Source organism: Eptatretus burgeri, chromosome 4 (assembly GCF_056783735.1).
Source record: "Eptatretus burgeri isolate ZD-2024b chromosome 4, Ebu_testis_v1, whole genome shotgun sequence".
NCBI classification, from domain to species: Eukaryota; Metazoa; Chordata; class Myxini; order Myxiniformes; family Myxinidae; genus Eptatretus; species Eptatretus burgeri.
This window is the reverse complement of record NC_140964.1, coordinates 64446180-64461304: the sequence shown is the minus strand read 5'-3', so window position 1 is coordinate 64461304 and position 15125 is coordinate 64446180. Positions and strand designations below refer to the sequence as shown.

The window sequence follows — 15125 nt, the reverse complement described above, 5'->3', positions numbered from 1 at the left end:
TCGTTTTTCTTTCTCTATATTTTATTTCAAACAAACAGCATCTCAGCAATCGTGCCATCCCCACCACAGCGCCAACCACACTACAACAACACCACACCACCACCTTCGCCTTTACCTTCACAACCTCATCCCACATCATCGCTTCTACGGCCATTCCCGCACCACCTGTGAACACTGAACGTCGGACTGTCTCGGGCCCGTTCGGCGATTGGTGCCAAACGCACCGAGCCGCGAGCGCGAATGGCGGCCTTTCCGAGGGGAAAATTCGGATCAGAAACACTTCATACCCACTTCCCCTCCGTCCAATGGGCGAACGCGAGGCGGCTTGGCCCCGCCTCCAAGCGCGCATAGGTGGAGTCCGTTTATGCAAATATGCGGATCCAGGGAGGTTCACGCCCCTTTTTGCCTGACCAATGGCTGAACAGTGGGTGGCGTGGCCCCGCCTCCAATCGCGTTTTGATCGGCATATTTGCATATCGGCTTCTCCTGAGAGCTATAAAGGTGTGAGCGGAAGGCGACTCGGGGCTTGAGTTGAGCGAGGAGGAGAGTGTGGAACTGGAAGGAGAGTGTGTCGTCGAGGAGTTGCTTTTGGAGACAAGGAGCGCCGTATTGGTGGAGTTGAGTCGAGTGCGGGCGGCTGGTCGGGGCAGGGGAGCTCGGGTCCGAGGCCAGGAGGACGGCAGTCGGCGACGAGGCTGCGGTGTGGGGGATCGCTCGTCTTGTCGCGGGACCCAATTCAGCCAGCCACTCCCTGCCCCCAGGGCATCAACAATTTCCCCTTCCCCCGCGCTGAGATAGTGCAAAAGGGGGCCCCGTTCCTCCCCCACCCCAAACGTGGTGCCAACAAGCACGCCAGGGGCCCGGAATCGGGGCACAGCGGCGCGGACACTTTGCGGCTTGCCCGCCAACGCGTCACGAGGACGCGGGTAAGACCTCCCCGGTCTCGTGGACCTAGCCGCTCCTCTAGGTCCCGCACATATTTGGCCAACGGGCCTGTCTGCCTCCTTGTCTGTGAGGGTGGCTTCTTTCTTTTGCTTTTGTGTAAATGTGTGATGGCGCCATCTGTGAAGTAAAACTGTGTAAGTGTTGCTGTGTGTATGCGTTAGTCGGATGTATTACATTTGCTTTTTGTGCATAATTGTATGGCTGTAAATACGTGCCTTCCATGCTTGTCTGTGTGTGCGTGTGAATAAAATGCTTGCTTGTTGAACTGTTCCCGCTCTGCTTTGTCTCCTTCCTTTTAATTGACTCTCCATCCTGCATCATGTAAGGGGTTCGTAGTGGGTGCAACATCCCGGTAATTAATCTGAACCGTCTAGGTCGACGATAACACTGCTCGGTTATCCCGATAGTACGGAACGGGCCGCCCAAGCGGCTCGTGTCCGCAGTCGACCTGTGGCGAGGTATGATCGCCCGGTTTACCATCCGCGTGGGTACTTAGGTAGGTCGAGTTTGGCGAACAACCCTATCCTACGCGGGTTGCCGATTGGCACGATTGTGGTGAGGTCGAAAGGCCCACCCGTGACGAGCTCCCGGCGTTGGTCCGAGAGGGTCACGACAGAATTGTCCGTCTGGTGGGCGACGTGCCGCGATTCGAGTTACGTGGCCGTTCGCACGCCGGCGGGCGTGAATTCGCAACAATATATATTGTTGCGAATTCGTGCCCCGCTGGCGTGCAAACGACCGCGTTTAACCAATAGCGGCCGCTTCGCCCACTGAACGTGCAGTTCAGTCGTGACCCTCTCGGAACAACACCGGGAGCTAGTCACGGGTGGGGGTTTAACCTCACCACAACTCAGTCCACATTCTACCCGCGCAAAATAGGGTCCGAACTCCGAATGGTCGATTTACCTAAGTACCCGCGTGGGTAGCATACCGAGGAGTTGTACCATGCCACAGGTCGACTCCGGATACAAACCACTTAAGCGGCTCGTTCCGTACTGCAGGGATAACCGAGCGGAGTTATCGTCGACCTCGACAGTTCAGATTATTTATCGGGAACCTACACCCACTATCAATCCCTTACGTGATGCAAGATGGAAATTCAAACAAAGGAATGGACGCAGCGAAACGGGGAACAATTGGACAAGCACATTTATTCACGGAAGCACGGAAGGCACGTATATTACAGTAAAACAAAGGAACAAAAGCAATACACGTGTACGTTTATGCAAAGAAAAACACAGGCAAAAAACCAACGCAGATCTACAACTGAATAAGGCAATTCACATAGCAACACTTAAAACAGTTCTACTTCTCAAGACTGGCGCCACCCACAGACATTTACACAAAACCCCAATAGAAAAGGAAGTCGCGACTTCCCTGAGCGCGTCGTCCAGCCCTTGGCGACCGCAACTCCGAGTCCCTCCGGCGTGGTCCACTGGGCTCGTGCCTCGCGCCTGCACGTGTCGTCCACCCGACAGCTCGGACGGGGTTCTGGGGGAATGGGCCAGGTTTTCGCCGCTATCTCGGTGTGGACGGGGTGGGGGGGGGGGAATGGCAGGCGCTCCGTCCCACTTGCGTGGTTGCGGGACTGCACCGACTCCGGCCGACCCTCCGACCAGGAACAATCACCAGGGACCAGGTTTGACGACCCGTGGCAATTTGACGACCTGCGCCAATTCAACGACCTGCGCCAATTCAACGACCTTCACCCGACCACGAGCAGACCCGAACGAGCGAACAGAACCTCAACCTCTTCCTCCGAACGAACGAACCATAAGCAGGGACTCTCCAACAACTCTCGACAATTCTCATTCAGGGACAACCGACCAGGGGCTCTCCACGCCCACGCCTTTTGTAGGGTCGGGCTCTGCCCTTCTCTCCGCCCCGCGCCCCGTCCTGTTCTTGGCTCCTCCTTCCTTCGAGACGCTTCCAGAAAATGCCTCCAAGGGGGGTGTTCTTCTCCCCCGGCCGCGTCACACCGCGCATCCGCCAATCGGGAGAGGACGCGCCACCCCCTCCCCCTTTCTCACTCAGTACGACGAGGGAAGGAAGATTCGGGCGGGAGATATTTGCGCAGGCGTTTTGGGCGGGAGATCTTGGTGGGAGATATTTAAGCGGGAGTTTTGGGTGGGAGATGCCCCTTCACACCCTTGTTGCTGCTGCCACTCCGCTCCTTTCATCCCTCCTGTGGAGATCGTGACCGCACGGTGCTCGTTGAATGGCGAGTGGCGAAGATGGTGGTAGCGTAGTTGTGGAAGGTGGTGTGAATGGTGTGATTGTTGGCGTCGTGTAGTGAATGGCGTGATCGTTGAGATGTTGGTTGTGGCGATGTTCGTTGTTGTTCTTGCACCAAAATAACGACAGCAAAAGAAAAACGGCTAACTGAAGAATCGCAGCCCGAATGGATCACATATATTCCCTCTATACAACGGGTTTGGGCTAACCACACATGGACTTGTCGATATAGCTCACCTGAGGACCTCAATGGTGATATGCGAATTTCTACAGCCGTAACAATATATATATATATATATATATATATATATATATATATATATATATATATATATATATATATATATATATTGTTGTGGGCCGGGTATCGGCGACGAGCACGACCGCAAGATGGAGCAGTGGAGACGGCTCCACCGAACACCCGGAATTTATAGGTCGTCACTCCGGATAACTCCGGAGCCGACGGGTCCCTTATCGGACCGTGAATCGTCAATAAATAAACTCATCGGACCGTGAATCGTCAATAAATCAACCGCGTGGGAACAGGGTTATTTGCCAAACTTCAAAATACTGAGAGGCCCATGTGGCGAACTACCGAGTATTCACACCTTCGACGGAGCTCGAATGGGACGAGCCGTGACCGTGCTCGACCCGTGCGTAACCCGAGGTCCCGTCGGTCCGAATGCACCCCTACTACGGCAACAACGGCCTTTTTAATTCCCCAACACGCACCGTGCCAAGCCAATGAAGGAAAGGATAAAGACGAGCTGAAACATTTAACAGGGGATTTATTTATAATGGGGGTTAGAGGGGAGCACGCAAGGAGCAGAGTTATCCGACTATAAGAAGAAATGCAAATAAAGTACAGCAAAAGCACTTAACGATTCCTACTTAAAGACGGGCCCACAGACAGACGCACACCCAAAAGAAACGGACCTAAATGGTCTTTATTCAGCTCTCCAGCCCGAGGACAGGTGAGCTAGAGACCAGAGCTATCTCGGACCTTCCCGCCTCATGCGGTCTTCGACGTCCTGGATCGGCAGAACTCGAACCCGCAGCTCAATGCCGCTGCAAGCACCGGGTACGGAGGACAGCGTTGGGCTCCCGCACGCTCCTCCTGCACGCGACGAGCCCAAAGCCAGCGATGAGACGAGAGCCAGAAGACCATCAGTGACACGAGACCAGAAGACCAGCAGCAACACGAGACCAGAAGCTGCGGACCCCGCGCCGTCTCGTCTATCTCTTTTCTGGAGGGAGGGGCTTCTTCTTCTCACCACTCGCCTCTTGATTGAACGAGGGGTTCTCACGCGACTCATGGCGGCCTCCCCATTGGCTGAGGCACACGTGTCGTGCTCGCCCTCCGCTCATTGGCTTCAGCTTCGAGCCGAAGCAACGGAGGCTCCGCCCACCTCCTCGCCTTCGACCACATGCTTAATGGCGCTGGTTCTGAGTCGGAAACGGGGCGAGTGAGACGCCCGCTCCTTGCCGATTGGCTTAGAGGGATGGCATGCCTATGTTAGGCTCCGCCCACGTGCGCGCTTGCTGGCGAGCGCACGAAGAATGCCGCGAGCGTTATAGCACCAGGATGGAGCGAAGGTGTTGTTGTCGTCGATGTAAAAATCCTATCTATAAAATAACTTCACAGCGCATGAACATCCAATTCCCACTAGACTAGGGGATGGATTCTAACTAGAAACACATACTTATCGAAATAACTAAGCTATGGGGATGGCTCTCTGTCTGTGTGCACAAGGCTTCCAAATTCGTAACAACATATATATTGCCAAACTTCAAAATACCGAGAGGCCCACGTGGCGAACTACCGAATATTCACACCCTCGACGGAGCTCGAACGGGATGAGCCGTAACCATGCTCGACCCGTGCGTAACCCGAGCGGATGGTTACCGAGGTCCTGTCGGTCCGAATATATATATATATATATATATATATATATATATATATATATATATATATATATATATATATATATATATATATATATATATATATATATATATATATATATATATATATATATATATATATATACTGTTGTAGATTCTCACCCGTTCGGCGTGCGGACGACCGCCTCATCCCAATTGCGGCCGCACGCGCCCACCGAACGAGCAATCCAGTCGTAGCTTCCGGATCAACGCCGAAACCCAGCTACGGGTGTTTTTATAACACCATAGATCAGCCAACTCTTCTGTCCACGCGCTACAGGGTCAATCGCTGAATTATCGATATACCTAATTATTCGCGCAGACAGAAATGCCGGGGATCTCCACCTCAACGGGACCTGCACGAAAACGAGCCGCTTTACGCAGCTCGTTTCGTATGCGATTGCCGAGCGGTTATATATCGCCAAGTCCCGTCGGACCCGATTATCTTATCGGTGTTAAAAATCAGCTAACATTCCGAACGCTCCATGGCAGTCAATGAGAGGAAGGGACGCAACGAGCGGGTGACATTTAACAATGGGGACATTTATTTGAACACAGGCAATGCAATGAATGGGGGGATGGGGAAAAAGACACGAGCAAAAAATCCTACAACCGAGTTCTATTCCAATGTGAAGCAAATACAACACAGGCACTTAAGAGTTTCCTACTTATTAGACAGGCCCACGGACACACGTACGCACACACACCCACGAAATGATGGCTGATGCCTTTAATAACAGACTCCAGCTCGGAAGACAGATGAGCTGAAACCCAGAACCTATCTCGAACCTCTCCACCTCGTGTGGTCTTCAAGCTGTTCGGACCCGGGCTCCAGCGAGAGCGAGCTGGATCCAATCGCCGTGAGCCGCGATCCTTCCCGAGCTCCAGCGAATCCTCTCGCGCTTCCGAACACGTGCTGGTGAGACGAGGCGCCGATCCTTCCCGTCGATGCGTTGCTTCCCCGATGAACCACCTCCAAGATGAGACCGATGAGTCGCACCAAGCCAGGAACCAAGCGGAGACCAAAGAGCTCCACGAACCAAGAAGAGCCAGCTGAGCAACCAGCTCAACTCTCTTCCGATGAACAAAGCCTCTCTCAACACGAACCAAGAAGAGCCCAAAATGCGAACCGAGCCAAGCAGAACCGAAGCTCACTGAACCAAAAGTCTCAACCCTCGCCAAGCAGAACAGAAAAGGCCTGCTAAAAGCCAAACCAAAGCAGAAAGCCTTCAAAAAGCCTCCTCCCTAACCCAAGCCAAGCAGAACCCGAAGGCCTACTGAACAACCACCAAAACCAACTGAGGATCTCTTCCTTATTCTCCTCCGCCCTTTCCCCGCTCATGGCGTGACTCATCCCCCCCCCTCCCGTGCCCGCACAACCGCGGGTGGGAGGGAGTTGTTTACGTCCCGTGATTCAGGACGGGAGGATTCTTCTTCTTCTTCGCAGAAGAGGGGGAGGGGCGTCTCCATTGTGTTGGGATCGCTCTCGAACTATTAAATTAAATCACAGCACATCTAATCGATTTCTGCCCATTAAACAATGGAAGGTGAACTATCTAGGGAACATGCACTTATCGACATAACTGACTAAAGGAACGTGAATGTTGTCTGCGATCGAATTCCCAAATTCGTAACAATACATATACATACACATACATATACTGTTATGGATTTCATAATCTGATCTGACTAATGCACACAACATCCAGGTGCACAGACAAATATTTCCATAAATGCATGTTCAGAATAGACCCATCCCCTTGTCTGGTGGGATTATATCTCTGATGCGTTGGAGAAGGGTAAAAAACAGGTTCCCTTTCTTTCTTATGGAATAACCTTTTCCTCTTTACGACACGTTCATGACGTATGATTTTATGCCAGTATTCATTTTCCGCATGAGCGATATTCACAGGGTTGGTGATAACCCCCTCATAATACACGCGAGAGATAGCCGTTAGCCCAACGGAGACTCATTGTACCCCTTTCCATCAAGACACATTAGCTTGGAAATAAACGATTTATTTACACTTTGGACTTGCAGGACATTTGATTAAACTCACCATGGGCTTTTCCTGAACAGTTAATCTGACGGTCAGACATGGCTATGGATCATTTTCCTCAGGCATCCACTTTTTTCTATTGACGTTCGACACCCACCTCCCTTTCATCGATGTTTGACACCCACCTTTTTCTATCGACGTTTGGCAGCTCTATGGATGCTGGCTGGCTCTTGTTCATGTTGGGCTGAATGGAGAGGTAATGGTTGCTGTTGACGTTTTGTGAGCGCTTCACGTTTTAGCTCGGTAGTTCCGGCAAATGGCTGCTTTCTGGCGTTCATCCAGCACCCCGAACATGGTGTCGTGAGCCATGCCTGTGTTGGTTGGAAGTTGCATATTGTTCGATGGTGGGGAAGGAATGATCGTGGGGGTTGACGGTTGGAGGTCACTTGCAGCAATGTGCCAATAGGCAAGCTGGATTTGGCTGACGTCTGCTTGAGGCTCCGCCCACACTGGTCACCGATAAAAAGGATGGGAGGACCGCTTTCCTGATGGTTGGTGATAACTCCTGATGGTTGGTGATAGCTCCTGACGGATCCTTCCAACGCCTGACGGTTCCTTCCAACGCCTGACGGTTCCTTCCAACGCCTGACGGTTCCTTCCAACGCCTGACGGTTTCTTACAGCTCCTGACCATTGGTTGCAGCTCCTGACCGTTGGTTACAGCTCCTGACCGTTGGTTACAGCTCCTGGCCGTTGGTTACAGCTCCTGGCCGTTGGTTACAGCTCCTGGCCGTTGGTTACAGTTTTTGATAGCTCCTGACTGTTGGTTATGGTTGGTGACAGTTGGACCGTTCCTGCTGGTTCTGCTCGGTACAGGGCTCTTGGCAGACCTGATTATTGGCATCCCTGGTTCCTGGGGGTGATGACGTGACGTTGATTGGTGTTCGAGCCTGCTTGTGGGCGGGTGCACAGCAAGGCAGGGTGCTGGCAGCGGACCAAGGCACGCTCACACATTTTGGCTTATTTTTAATCGACGCACGACTTCTGCCTTGGTAAGCTGAGACCGGATTTCTTTTCCACCTGAATGATCTGCTGGGTACCCATGTCCCATCTTTAATTGTTAAGTAAGGCATAGTGATAAGCATCTGCTCTTTTTCTATTTTTAGCAGCGTCTACGCTGCTCCAAGAGAGCTCGGCATTGTTCTTCTTCGTCTTCTTCTTGTTCTTCTTGTTGTTCTTCTTCTTCTTCTTCTTCTCTTGTGAAGACAAAACCTTTATATTAGGACTTGACTCTTTTATATACACAATCTGGATCTCCTTAAATACTGAACACTTGAACACATCCTCGCATTGACCCCACCTACGCACCCCTACTTTTGAGAGCGTCTATCATGAATTTTTAAATATATTCGGACATTTGCTTTAAAGTTTCGAAAAGTTCACGTTACTATTTAAATCTATTCCATTTAATATATTGTAATTTCGTAAATACATTATTTATTTCGTAAATACACGATATTTCGTAAATACGTAAATACACTGACGAGTCTCGCTATTGGCTTAATCAAAGCACGTGACGAAATATCAGAAGTTGTTGTTGTTGTTTTTTTGTTTTGATTTTTTAGCTGACAAAACCTTTAGGACGCAGCTCTTAGACACATTTGTCCTTGTTCTATAAATGCTTGTTGAATTCTTCATTTGTTTGAGATTATTTTTGATTGCTTTGACTTCATCTCTTCACACCACAAAAAATTAAAAAGTTCTTCAGTTTATTTATTTTTTCTTATCAATAAATTCCTCGTTAACGTTTCAAGCTGTCCGTGCTTGTCATTTCCTTCCATTGATCCAGCATTGTCTGAACCGAGATAGACTGGGAGGTAATTCCCAAACTAATTCACCTGTCATAGTCGGCATGCACCAGCGGTAAACGCTCAGCCGCCCTACTTAAGATTTAATCAAGACAGGATTGGTGCATCGCCGAGGGCGCGTTACCTGGTCAGGAGGCCACGTGATCTCGAGTTTATCAGCAAATTAGACGGTGGACACTGGAACTTGTGGTTAACTGATTGGTGTTCGTGGTTGTTAAGCAACGCACCGTAACACAAAGTTAATTGTGAGTGGTGGCCCCAGATCCGGTTCTTCCGAGGAGAAATGAGGATTAACCTCCTCATAATACACTCGGTACCTGTGGCCGTAACTATACATATATATATATATATATATATATATATATATATATATATATATATATATATATATATATATATATATATATATATATATGCACATACTCAGGAAGGCAAGACCAGAATATGGAGGCAGGAAGTCAAGATTCCCAAGCTTCATTCTTGGTGAATGAGTTTCCATCTTAAGGTTTCGTGAGCAAAACAAATTCAGCTTTAAATGCAAGGCATTTGGCATGATATCAACAATGCATCATAGCACATTAATATGAGGATACTTTAACCAAATCCCTAATTGACATGATCCTACATGCCATAAGTGAAGTCAAACTCGATTGACTGATAAATATAATAATAATCCAGCCAGGACAGTCTCAGTTTAGCAATGGGAAAATAAAACAAATATTGAGAAAATGCGTATGATTTGGGTTCAAGTTCAACTCCACCGCAAGGTACACAATCCCTCAAATGAATGTTAAGAAGGAGAAGGGTGTCCCATCTGCGAGCATTAGCTGATGGATATTAAATATGCAATTCTACCCCCCCCCCCTCGCCTTTCCCACAATAATAAACTCTCTGAGATTCGGAATAATCATTTGATTCCATTGTATTTAAAAGATCCTTTTAACTCAGATCCTCCTCTAATCCTCATGGTCCAAAGTGGTGATAGGTCAGGAAACATTATTAAAGAGGTAAGTTGACAAGTTCATCATTCAAGACGAGCCTTGCAATAAAGTTTAAATAATATTTCAATGAAATGTGCAGAACTACTGTATTGAGGCCATGTGAACCTTGGTTGGTAGTAAAATATCGCCACCTGCTGGTCAAAATCAACATAAACTGATTGAATTGTCAGGGCATTCAAAATGTGCGAGGAATGAGTTTCTCACAATCGTCGAGAACACATCAACTCTCTTGATTTTCAATATGTGAGTGCACATCATTAGTATGGGGTGGTAGGTTAGCTTTGAGGTGGCCGGATATGCCCACTTGCCTCTGAGCAATCTCCGTCTCATCTGGGCTTGAATCCTGACCCATGCTATAAACCGTCACCTTGGTGTTTCACTTGCAGGGCGAGGCATCAATTTTTCTGGATTTCTTTACCATGACACAAACGCTCATATCAATCAATTACCTATGGTGAAGAAAGCAAAGGGTGTGATTTTAATAATGTATTTTATCAAGAAAATAGTGTAAAAAGCCAAAACAAATGGTTCACATGTTTATCCAGACAGCCTTCCTTGTGCTTCACCTCCCTCCCCAAACCAAAAAAAAAAATGCAGACAGACAAATCATCACTCTTCTGGTCCCATTTTAATTACAATCATCTCCTTTTAAGGAGGTGAGGATCATTTCCTTAATGTAGTATAATCTACGACAAACAGTTTAACCCATCATTGTATTTTGAAAATTAAATTTTGATTGAATCAAAGCCTCATGCCTATGCCATTCTCAAAACAAGATGTATGTTTGAACAAATTATTAATAATCTTTGAAAGTCATCAAAACATAGACGTTGTACATTAAAAGTCACAAGAACGCGAGATGATGAAGCTTCAGTCATTTCTGTTTGTTTACAATAGACGATGGGGTTCAGGCTTTAAATGATATGATTTAAAAACAAAACCATTGGGATGACAAAAGTGCCAGGAATTACTTACACAAGCACGAGAATATAGGGTCTTATTTCTGGATTTGATTCCTACATCTGATCCCACAAAACTGCCATGTAGATATGCCGTGCGCAGATGTATGGAGTCATGGAGAGTGCCGTCCTTCAAAGGGAACATTAATATGGATGTTCCAGAAGCACACACTTTGTGGGTGCAAAAATAAAATATCACATGGTACAAGTTTAAACAACAAGAAGAGTTATTTGGCCAAATATATGATGCCTATGCGTTAGGCAAATGGGACAAGTTCAATGAAAAGTGTGTGAATACAAACAAACAATGGGCCACACGGCCATTTTCTTGCATTCGAATTTTAAAGAAAAGCAAGCTGGAGTGAGATATCAAGTGCATTATATCTACAGTATCATGGGAAGCACGGGTGACAGTCAAGATAAAAGGTTCAGTTAATGTAACACCATCATCAACTACAAATTAATTGGAAAAGTGCCAAATGTTATTCTCAGAATTGCAAATGGCAAACAAACAAATGGCAAACAATTTCTCGCAGTTTCAACAAAGGCACTTTTTTTTCATTTCAATCCAAATCAAACATACGCCACTCAAGGAAGAAAGCTTAGATAAGATGTGGGTTTCATGAGAAGGAAATCACTTGGCTTGGTCGATCTATGTGGCAGTCCACAAAGTGTAAGGCATGTTGTGAACCTTGCATGTTCTGCCCCAGGGTTAACACGGTCACCGTCACACTGGCAGCCAGAAACAGAGGAACAGTGGAACACGGCATTAAATAAATAAAAAAATACGTATGTTCATACAACTGCATGTCACCCGGCCATGGCCCGTGCTGGTCCTTCCGGTCCCATTTTCTCTCTCAAGTGGGTGAGCGAAAAAGTCAAGAGAGAAAAGACGTGTACATATTGCTTAAAGTTCTGTTCTCATTTCCAACATGCTGCTTATGTTGCAACATGCATGGGAGGTGTGTATGTGGGCCAACAGCCCAGGTCGAGATCATAAATATTTAATGAATTTCAGGACTCTGTGCATAAGAGTACATCCTACTAGGGATGTGCGTTCGGTCAAAAAACCACTTGAAAGGCTTGCAAGACATCTGTAGCTTTCTTTGTCCATCCCAGGTGTTTTACCCCTCCCTTATCATGAGATGCTTATAAATCCACATTGTTTACCCATCTCTATCCATATCAATTGTGGTTACAGTCCTAAAGTTGCCACACCAGGATTTAATGGATGGATTTTGCTGAGTAAATGAATACAGACTCCTTCCCCCCTTCATGTAGCTATGTAAAGCTCCAGAGGTACACATAGCTGCATGAAGCTATGTACATACTGTATTATATATATATATATATATATATATATATATATATATATATATATATATATATATATATATATATATATATATATATATATATACGAGATGACCCGTGAACCAATTGGGTTCCCGTTGTGACAGCGGTTGATAAAAAAAAGATAGCTCCAGCGAACTATACCACTGAGGTTGTTTGCATTGATCAAATAATCCTGAAGAGGACTTGACTGAATCAGGAATTGATTTTTTTATAATTTTTTTTGTTGCCCGATTTGAACAAAATTTGATATTGCACGTCGATGTGAAGAAAAAAAAAACGGATAAGAGAAATTATTGTGCGTAATCTTCGAAACACAATTTTATTTATTAATGAACACGGAAGTATTACATCAAAATGGCGGTTTATTTTATGTATAAAAATAAATCGTTCTTTGTCTGTACTAAATGTTTGAGATTTTTAAAATAAATAATTTCAAGAAACAAGCTCAAATGAGCTAAGATCCTCGTCCTCTTAATGATGACGTCATAAAAACAAATATGACGTCATTGTGATGTATCAGGTTTTGCTGTAATTCATCTCTGCTAATGCCCTGTTCGATTCCCGCAAACAGAATTCAAAAAGCTTGCCTAGTTTCGGAGATAATTTTTTAGCCGATTTCCATTAGCAGAGATATTTTGACGTCAACTTTTTTTTTCTAGGAGGAATTTTCAAAATTGGAGATGGTTACTGTCTGCGCAGGGTATTTTTACATATATACGCCAACTTTCAGGAAGTTTCGATGAAAACTGGAGGCTGTGAAACAAAAAAAGGCCACAAGAACAACAACATGAGTAAGACTTAGAGATCATCCATGAGGATCTAAAAAAAAGATAGCTCCAGCGAACTATACCGCTGAGGTTGTTTGCATTGATCAAATTCTCCCGAAGAGTACTTTACTGAATCGGGAATTGATTTTTTAACAATTTTTTTGTTGCCCGATTTTAACGAAACTTGATACTGCACACCGTAGGCGAATGGTGAGTAAGGTGGCACTAAAATTTTTGCACTATCGTGTACCGTTTTGGCTGTATTTCGGGAACATACATACATACAAGATGAGAGTTTAAGTAATATATATATATATATATATATATATATATATATATATATATATATATATATATATATATATATATATATATATATATATATATATATATATATATATACGAGCGATACCCGTGCACATGCAGAGGATAGCAGTACAACATAGCTGGTAGCAGATGACAGACCGTACACGGGGAATGACAAAAATACGCATTGTGCAAAATGCAAGTGGTACTATGGAACGCCAAGACTTCCCAAACATTGTTGGCATGTCCGCTAAGTGCCACAGCAGTTTCATAGGGATCGTGTGACGGCGAGCCGAGTTTTTAGTGTGCAAGCTTGGTATTATAATAGAGAAACACACACACACACACACACACACACACACACACACACACACACACACACACACACACACACACACACACACACACACACACACACACACACACACACACACCTGAGAGACAAGTAAAAAGAGACATAGACCGATCTATCTATCATATGTCTCTTTTTAATAAATAGATAAATGAATGGAGAGATATAGATATACATACAGTGGTGGCCAAAAATATTGACACCCTTACACTTTTTTCAAATAACTCACAATTTTCTCGAAAAATGAGTTGAAAGTGACAAAAGTATTTGGTCTCCACAATTCTTTATTTCACTGTTAATATTACAGAACCTTTGTTTTTGATTCAGAACTTAATATATCCTTTTAAATCAGAAAATAAAAAGAAATGGCATTCAGAAAATGATTGACACCCAATAATTAATATGTGGTAGCACAACTTCCTTTAGACAAAATAACTGCAGTCAAGCACTTCCTATAGCCATGAATGAGCTTCCTACACCTCTCCACTGGCAGTTTGTCCCACTCTTCTTGTGCAAATTGCTCCATTTCTCCCAGATTGAAGGGTGCTTTCTCCCAGCTACTGTTTTCAGATCTCCCCACAGGTGTTCAATGGGATTTAGAACTGGACTCATTGCTGGCTACTTCACAACAGTCCTGCGTTTTGTCTTGAACCATTCCTGGGTACTTTTTGAGTGTGTTTGGGGACATTGTCCTGCTCCAAGACCCATGACCTTCGACGGAGACCCAGCTTTCTGACACTGGGTTGAACATTGCGCTCCAAATGCCTTGGTAATATCCTGATTTCATGATGCCATGCACACATTCAAGGCACCCAGTGCCAGAGACAGCACAGCAACCCTAAAACATCACTGAACCTCCTCCATGTTTGACTGTAGGGAAAGTGTTCTTTTCTTTGAAGCCTTCATTTTGTTTTCTGGAAACATAGAGATGATGTGCTTTATCAAAAAGCTCTAATTTGGTCTCATCTGTCCACAAGACATTCTCCCAGAAGGATTTTGGCTCGTAAAGTTGTGCTTTGGCAAACTCCAGTCGGGCTTTCTTATGTCTGTCTGTCTGTCTGTCTGTCTCACACACACACACACACACACACACACACACACACACACACACACACACACACACACACACACACACACACACACACACACACACACACACACACACACACACACACACACACACACACACACACACACACACACACACACGCACGCGCGCGCGCGCACACACAACACCCCCTTTCATTGAGTTGGCAATGGATGGTGTGAGTTGAAACTGTCGTACCTTGTGTCTGAAGGTCAGCTTGAATCTGTTTGGCAGTTGATCGAAGTGCTTTCTCCACCATTTGAACACTCCTTCGCTGCAATCTTCGATCAGGTTTTCTCTTGCGGC

At 45.9% G+C, this 15125-nt stretch overlaps 1 protein-coding gene across 2 annotated transcripts in view; it reads right to left on the bottom strand.

The window, feature by feature from the left end:
- Positions 1-10601: 10601 nt before the first annotated feature.
- The window catches only part of LOC147028228 (transmembrane protein 106B-like), a 68635-nt gene continuing 64111 nt past the window's right edge, over positions 10602-15125 (bottom strand). For both annotated transcript variants that reach the window (XM_085878452.1, XM_085878451.1), the window contains exon 8: positions 10602-11683. In XM_085878452.1, the coding sequence (XP_085734578.1) occupies positions 11572-11683 (112 nt within the window). In that variant the 3' untranslated portion in view covers positions 10602-11571. The remainder of the gene's footprint in view (positions 11684-15125) is intronic.